At 47.1% G+C, this 7976-nt stretch overlaps 1 protein-coding gene across 1 annotated transcript in view; it reads left to right on the forward strand.

Annotated features, from left to right (window-relative positions):
• The first annotated feature begins 7001 nt into the window (after positions 1-7001).
• Positions 7002-7976, forward strand: part of Kif22 (kinesin family member 22) — a 10787-nt gene continuing 9812 nt past the window's right edge. Inside the window, exon 1 of the mRNA XM_055627487.1 lies at positions 7002-7060. Coding sequence (XP_055483462.1) covers positions 7003-7060 — 58 coding nt within the window. The 5' untranslated portion in view covers position 7002. The remainder of the gene's footprint in view (positions 7061-7976) is intronic.

The raw sequence follows: 7976 nt of genomic DNA on the forward strand, positions 1-7976 counted from the left end.
TCTTTGTGGGTAGTTATGAATATAAGAAGTTGTTGAGACGGGGGCTGGAGAGATGGCTGAGGTTAAGAGCACTGCTTGCTCTTCCAGAGGTCCTGAGTTCAATTCCCAGGAACCATATGGTGTCTCACAGCCATCTATAATGAGATCTGGTGCCCTCTTCTGGTGTGCAGGTGTACATGCAGACAGAACATTGTATGCATGATAAATAAATAAATCTTAAAAAAAAAAAAAAGAGGTTGGTGAGACCAAGGGTCTCTAGATAGACTCAGCAAAGATACAAAGTCACTTTGTAAATCATTATTAGGATCTCAGTTTCAAGTCCTAGAATACCAACAGTTTTAGTGGGCAGAGGTAGGGAGCTTCTGACACCTAGGGTTACAGAAGTGTGGGACCACACCCCATCTATATGATGCTACGGGAACACTGTATCAACTGAGCTGCATCCCTGTGTCCTTTCTCTCAAACACTTACATGAAAGAGATTGTGCCATTTTTTATTTATATGTAAGTCACATAGCATAATATTCATTCCTTTAAAATACACAGATGGGGTAGGGCTATAGTCTATGGTGTGTGCATGTATAATGAGTGTATGTATATATGTGAGAGAGAGAGAGAGAGAGAGAGAGAGAGAGAGCGATGAGTGTGCGTGCTCACCTGTGCAGAGGCCAGATGTCCATGTCAGGGATCTGCTGTTGCTCTCTACCTTTTTGAATGTTTTTCTTTCCTTTTCCTTCTTTTTCTTTGCTCCTTTCTTCGTGTGTGTGTGTGTGTGTGTGTGTGTGTATTCTATATGTACAGGTACACACAGCTGTGTCCATGTGTGCATGGAAAGATCAGAGTCGCCGTTGTATCCTCCATCATCGGCCACCTTCCCCTCAGGCTCACCGTTTCGGCTAGGCCGGCTGCCCAGAGACCTCCCAGGGTCCACCTGTCTGGTCCCCAGTGCTGGATTATAGGCATTTGAATAGCCGTGACCGGCTCTGATGGGGTACTGGGGATTTGACTGCAATCCCCTTGCTTTCACAGCCAGTGTTCTTACTCACCCTCTCTTTAGCCCCCATTGTTAGATTTTTGCAAAACAACAACAAAACAAAAAAAAAAAACAAAAACAAACAAACACAAAACACCATGCATTTGAGGACATTTTTCATTTACTAAATAAAAAGTTTTGGGCACTGGGGAGATGATTCAGCAGGCCAAATTGAAGAGGACCTGGGTTCAAGTCCCTGTGCCTAAATGGGAGTTCACAATTTTCCTTATTCCCGCTTCATGAGATCTGATACTCTCTTCTGGCACACATGTAATATCCATATAGACATGCCGGCAAAACATTCATACACGTAAAATAAGCAATACTTAGCAAGCCTTTAACCCCAGCGCTGGAGAGACAGACTCAGGCAAACCTCTGTGAGTTTGAGGCCAGGCTGGTCTCCATAGTGAGTTCCAGGACAGCCAGAGCTACATAGAGAAACCCTGCCTTGAGAGAGAGAGAATTAGTTTTTTTTTTTTTTTTTTTTTGAGGAGGGGGGTAGCTTTGGTTTTGATTCCCAGCACTACAGAAAGCAGGGTCTAGCCCCTCATCACTTTATTCTTGATCTCCAGCTAGGCTCTCTGCCGTCTACTCCATCAAACTTACATCTTTTTTAAAAATTATTATTTATCATATATCATACAATGTTCTGCCTGCATGTACACCTGCATGCCAGAAGAGGGCACCAGATCTCATTACAGGTGGTTATGAGCCACCATGTGGTTGCTGGGAATTGAACTCGGGACCTCCGGAAGAGCAGCCAGCGCTCTTAACCTCTGAGCCATCTCTCTAGAACCAAACTTACACCTTAATTCTGAGAAAAAGTAGCCTGTGGACAAGGTAAACGGGCTGGTAGATGATAGGTACTTCAGAAAAGACCTGCTGGCTAGCAAAGTTGAGGCTGCTGTACCCAAGATGGCAGTGGTTGTGCTGTGGTTGAGCCATTGCAAAAGGGCAAGCACCACCCATGCTGACTGGCCCCAAGGTGTGCTACAAAGTCGTGGTGGACCGGGACCATCACATCCGCATGTTCTCAGTTATCGCTGTGGAAATCTGCCGAATGTTGATATTTTCTAAGACAAGCTTGAAATGTTCCCTTTAAGGACAAGTACAACCATCTCTGTATAGAGTTAATGAGACAGCTCTGGAGGCCTCCTGTAAGCTCATATATTTGAATGCTGGGTTGCAAGGGAATGGCACTATTTGAAAGGTTTAGAAGGATTAAGAGGTATGGCCTTGTTGGAGGAAGTGTGTCACTGGGGGTGGGCTTTGAGGTTTCCAAAGCCTATGCCAACGCCCCTCTCTGTCTATAGATCAGGATGTAGTTTTCAGCTACTGCTCCAGTGTCTGCCTGCAGGCTCCCATGCTTCCTGCCATGGTGATAACAGACTGAACCTCTGAAACTGTAAGCAAGGCCCCAATCAAATGCTTTCTCTTATTATAGTTGCCTTGGTCATGGTGTTTCTTCGCAGCAATAGAAGAGTGACTAAGACGTTGGTTCTGGGGGAGCTGTGGCCAGTGAGCTTAGGGCCATAACTTCACTGTGTTTTGCATGAATTCTATTGGGTGTTGATACTGGAAAAGGTTCTGCAGAACAATTTAAGGGTTTAGGCAACCGTATAATAAAAAAAATCAGCAAAACCAGATGGAATTGTTGAATTATAAAGATTAGGTTTAGTGTTTCAGTTCAGTGCACCAGTGTTCATTAAGCCTCTTATCTTTGAATTGAAGTGCCAAGGACAGTGGGCAGATCCCACGCCTTTAATCCCAGCACTCAGGAGGCAGAGGCAGGAAGATAGCTCTGGGGGTTTGAGGCCATCCTGATCTTCATAGTGAGTTCCAAGAGGCAGGTGGATCTATGATTCGAGGCCATCTTGGTCCACAAAGCCCAGGACAACCAGGGCTACACAGAGAAACCCTGTCTTGAAAAACAGAAACAAAAAGCTGCGCCTGGGAAGTGGGGGAGGGTTAGTGGGATCGCCTCACTTTTGATGCCAGCCTGGTCCACACAGAAAGTGCCAGTGTATCCAGCAAGACTGTATCTCAAACAAAAATGCAAGTGCTCCTTTATGAGTCCAAGAGTGTGTTGTTACTGTTGTCACCAACACTATTCTGTGTTACAGGGCTCTCGTTTCCCTCCCTTCAAAAGGAAGCTTTGCTTACATGGTTCGCCATCTGTCCGTTCCTCAGCCAACCCCTCCTTTAGCCTCTGAGGATCATCCTGAAAGATCCCCGGAGGGTATCTTTCGTCTGAGAGACCCCCTCCCAAGGAACAACGAGGCCATTCAGATGTAAACAGCAAGAGGCTTTTATTTGATACACGGGTACCCGGGGCAGCAAGGTCATTCGGATGACTTTGCGCGCCCCCTAGGTGGGAAGCTGGGGTTTTTATAGGGTTTTAGAGCAGAAGCGTGGGTATAGAAGCGAGAAGCATGGTTACAGGGGGCTGATTGGTACGTTTACATGAGACCACGGTTTGCGTCAAAGTTTGGCAGGGACACCAAGATTCCAGGAACTGGGTGGTCGAAACAGTCATGATGACCCCCTGACGTGGCTGCCACCTGTTGTTTTTTTTAGGACCCTTATCTTAACTGGAACAGTCTCACAGATATCCATGAGGGTGATTAACACAAATTGTTTTTAGCTCAACTGGGGCAGCCTGACCGCAGATATCCCAAGTGGATGACACAGCTGAGTGTTTCTTAGTAATTTTCCAGTTCCCCACCTAGTCTACAAAGTTTCTCATAGCTATGTTTAACTTGGGGTGAGGCGGGGGTCTTTCAATCCTATTTTCTACTCCCATGAGTTCAACATTTTTAGATTCCATATGTAAGTGAAATGATGTACTTTTTGCCCTTTTTTTTTTTTTTTTTTTTGAGTGGAAGAGGGCTCTGGCTTATTTCATTTAGCACAATCTCCAGGTTCATGTATGTTGTTACTAATGACTGGATTTAGGATTAAAGCAACAATAGATTAATGAAGTATTAGTGTAAAAATAATAAAGTTCCAGGGATGAAAAACTATGTAAAGTGAAAAGAAAGCTGTAGTAGAACCTGAGTGTATCAATACTTGCTGTTTGGTTCCAATAAGAAGATAATGGAGAGCTGGAGAGAAGGCTTAGGGGTTAAGAGCACTGGCTGCTCTTCCAAAGGCACGGAGTTCAATTCCCAGCACCCACAGGGTGGCTCATAACCTTTTATAATGAGATCTGGTGCCCTCTTCTGGCCTGCAGGTGTACATGCAGGCACAGCACTGTATACATAATTAAAAAAAAAAAAGATAATGGAGGGGTTAAGGAAGTAATGGACACAAGAATGATGCGCTGAACAGGAAGAGAGTGGCTAATACCAAGAAGTCCAAAACAGGAACAGTGCTCTCCACCCTTAGCAACCAGAAGGGTTGCATTTAGACAAAGTTTCTGGGAATTGGGAAAAGCTGAAGCTAAGATTTGGCTGATTTAGGAGTGACTGGGACGTGAGGAAACACTTTGGGACGTGAGGAAACACTTACAGCAGATGTTTTATCTAGAAGGCCAAACAAAAAGCCCTTGGGGGGGGGGTTGTTTGAGACAGGATTTCTCTATCTGGAACTCACTCTGTAAACCAGGCTGGCCATGAACTCACAGAGGTCCACCTGCTTCTGCCTTGGATGAAAGGCCTGTGCCAAGGGCAGTCAGCTGGGGACACTAGTTCTGGGTCCTTTGAGGGTTGGTCTGGTGCTATGCATTCTAATGCTTTGTTGTGTAAACAACCTGTTCAAGGTTAATTGGTTAATAAAGTCGCTGAAGCCTGTGACTGGTCAGAAGAGAGGTAGGTGGAGCTTAGGTTGGGGGGTTGGGGTTAGGGGAGATAGGGAACCTCAGAAAAATAGCTGCAGAGAAGCTCACCTTTGGAAGGCTTACTAGGACATTGCCAAGGAAAGTGGGCCCTGAGGCTACCCAGGAGTCATCAGACTGGCAAGAGATGAGCATGTTTGTAGGTTTTAAGGGTAGGAGGATTAGAGTATCTCAGAACCTGCCCAGCACGCTGTCTACAGCTTAACAATAAATCATAGTCTTTCTGTGTCAATCATTGGGGAACTAGCTGGTTAAAGAAAACTACCGCTGTCTTAATTCCCTGCATATATTGTTGGTAATAATCATCTTTCAGGGTCCCCTCCTCCTCTCATGAGTCCGTCTCTTTGTGTGGTTTGCTGTGTTGTGTATGTGCATTGCTTTCAGTAAAAATCTGGCTAAGCGGGCCTGGAGACAAGGCCAGAGACAAGGCTCTTACAAGTAGTAAGAGCACTGTTTGTTCTTCCACAGGTCCTAAGTTCAATTCCCAGCAACCACATGGTGGCTCACAACCATCTATAATGGGATCTGATACTCTTTATGTGGCATGCAGATAGGGTACTCATATACATAAAATAAATCTGAGGAAAAAAATCTGGCTGAGTGCTGAAAAAGAAAAAGTCAGTGATGGGACAATAAAAACATGAGCATGATGAAGCAGAAAGATGGAAGAAATATTTTTAATTTTTAAAATAACATGTATGATAGCTGGGTGTGGTGGTTCCTGCCTTTAATCCCAGCACTAGAGAGGCAGAAGCAGGGAGATCTCTGTAGGTTCGAGGCCAGCCTGGTCTACACAGTGAGTTCCAGGACAGCCAGGGCTACACAGAGAGACCCTGTCTCAAAAGCAAAAAATGTAATGGGCGTGGTGGCGCACACACCCAGCGGTCAGGGAGGCAGAGGCAAAGTGCTGTGAGTTGGAGGCCCATCTAGGGCTACATAAAGACACTCTGTCTCACAAAACCAAAACCTTACATTGTAATATCCCTTTGGCAAAGGGAACATAATCTCCAATCCCCCTCCCCCCGCATTTTTGTTGTTGTTTTTCCAAGACAGTGTTTCCCCTTGTAGCCTTGCTGTCCTGTGAACCATGCTGGCCTCTAACTCAAAAGAAATTCGCCTGCCTCTGTCTCCCCAGTGCTGGGATTAAGGGCATGAGCTACCACTGCCTGGCTTCTAAAGCCTAGCTTTATCAGAAGAAAAAAAAAAAAGAGAGAGAGAGATGATTAACTCAGGCTAAACTTCCATAAGCACGCGCACCACCACAGCCCAGCCGAGAAACCCTTTCTTGAAAACAAAAACAGAAATCAAGCACTGGGGAAGCAGAGACGGGCAGATCTTAGAGAGCTCAAGGCCAGCCTGGTCTACAGAGTGAGTTCAGTGTTGCTGGGTAGAGACCCAAAGACCACTCAGCAAGACCAAAATCCGAATTGAGAATCTGCGGGCGAATGCCTGGAAAAACACTCCTCACAGAGCGGCCGCAACTGCATTTTACAGGCAAAGAACACACACACACACACACACACACACACACACACACACACACACAAAACTGCATCCTGGTTGGCAGCTGCAGGTGCAGAGGAAAGTAAAGCAAGCAGTTCAACAGAAGCCAAAAACATGGAATTAGCTGAGGACATTTCATCCCAAATTTCCCACTGTAGAAAGAAGGCGGCGGCGGGTTTGGGGAGTGTTGTGTGTGCATGTGTGTGTGTGTTGTGTGTGTATCAAGTTCAGGTTAAGAGGAACCCTTGTCCTGTCACACCAGGCCTACAAAGAGAGATCCTGTCCGCCCCAAAAGGCAAAAAAAAATTAATTAAGAAAGAATCAATCGAGTGCTTTCAGATTCGTAGCTGATGAGGAAGAGCAGGGCGAAAGGTCCGCGTCTGCCCACCCAGCCTGGAAATTCAAAAGCCGAAAAACGCAGCGCCCCGACGCCCTCACCACTTAGCGACAGCGTCCAGGGCCAATCCCTGGGAACATTAGCCTTCGAGACCGGAAGCGGGTCCAAGAGGGCGGTACTATGGTGCGTTATGACGGCGGGCTTCCGGCGGTGCGGAGCCGTGATTGGTCGAACCTGAGAGGGAGGCGGGGCCCCGGCAATTCAAAAGAGAAACGGGCCCGAAGACGGGAGGAATATGGATGTCGGGACGAAGGCGAGGCCGCGGCGGCGGGACACGGCGGCGGCCAGCTCAGGTACGCGGCCCCGGAGGGCCGGGCATGTCTGTGTGAGGCTTGTGGAGTAGCGGTTGGCCCGGAGGGTCCTGGTGGTGCGGGGCGGGAGGGCGTGGGGCGCGGCCGGAGGGCGCGGGGTGGGCGCCGCGGGGCCCTGTTCTCTCTCTAACGGCGTCCACGGGGGTTGAGAGCCCTTCCCCGGGCTCCCCGGGAGACGAGGTGTCCGGGTGTCCAGAGATCTCGGGCCGGCTTGAAGGCTCCTCGCCGGCGTGCCTGAGATCCCACGGCGAAGGGAAATCGGAGACGGTGTCCCCTCCCTCTAGCCGTGGGATTGGATGCTGTTTTCACCCTGAAGAGGCTAAATTAGGAGATTCAGAATCTTTTTCCAAGAGGCTTTGCATAAGCGTGTCCTTCCTCTTTCTTTAGACCGAATTTTGGCCTTTGGGGAAACAGACTTTAAAGAGAACGTCTCGTCCCAGGCACAGCTCCAAGCATTTCGTGACGAACCATTTAATGTTTGTACAGAGATCTGAAGTGCTAATGTCCCGGGCTACATAGTGAGACCGTAGGACAAAAAACAAAGAGGCTGGAGCGATGACTTTCGGGTTAAGGGCGTTTGCTAGTCTTACTCTTGTTGTTACTGTTGTTTTTAGATACTTTATTTTATTTTATGAGTATGAGTGTGTTCACCTACATGTATGTATGTGCAACGTGAGGGCGCCTGGTATCTTTTGGGGTCATCAAGTTACCCCAGGACTGGAGTTATAGACGGTTGTGAACTGCCACATAGGTGCTGGGATTAGAAGTCGGAGTCTTTTGCCAAATCAGTAAGTGTTGTTAACTGCTGAGTCTACTCTGCAGCCCCACTTGTTGCTCATTGTTAGTTTAGTTTAGTTTAGTTTAGTTTAGTTTAGTTTAGTTTAGTTTAGTTTAGTTT

This window comes from Psammomys obesus, unplaced genomic scaffold, assembly GCF_907164565.1.
Source record: "Psammomys obesus unplaced genomic scaffold, mPsaObe1.curated_primary_1811, whole genome shotgun sequence".
NCBI classification, from domain to species: Eukaryota; Metazoa; Chordata; class Mammalia; order Rodentia; family Muridae; genus Psammomys; species Psammomys obesus.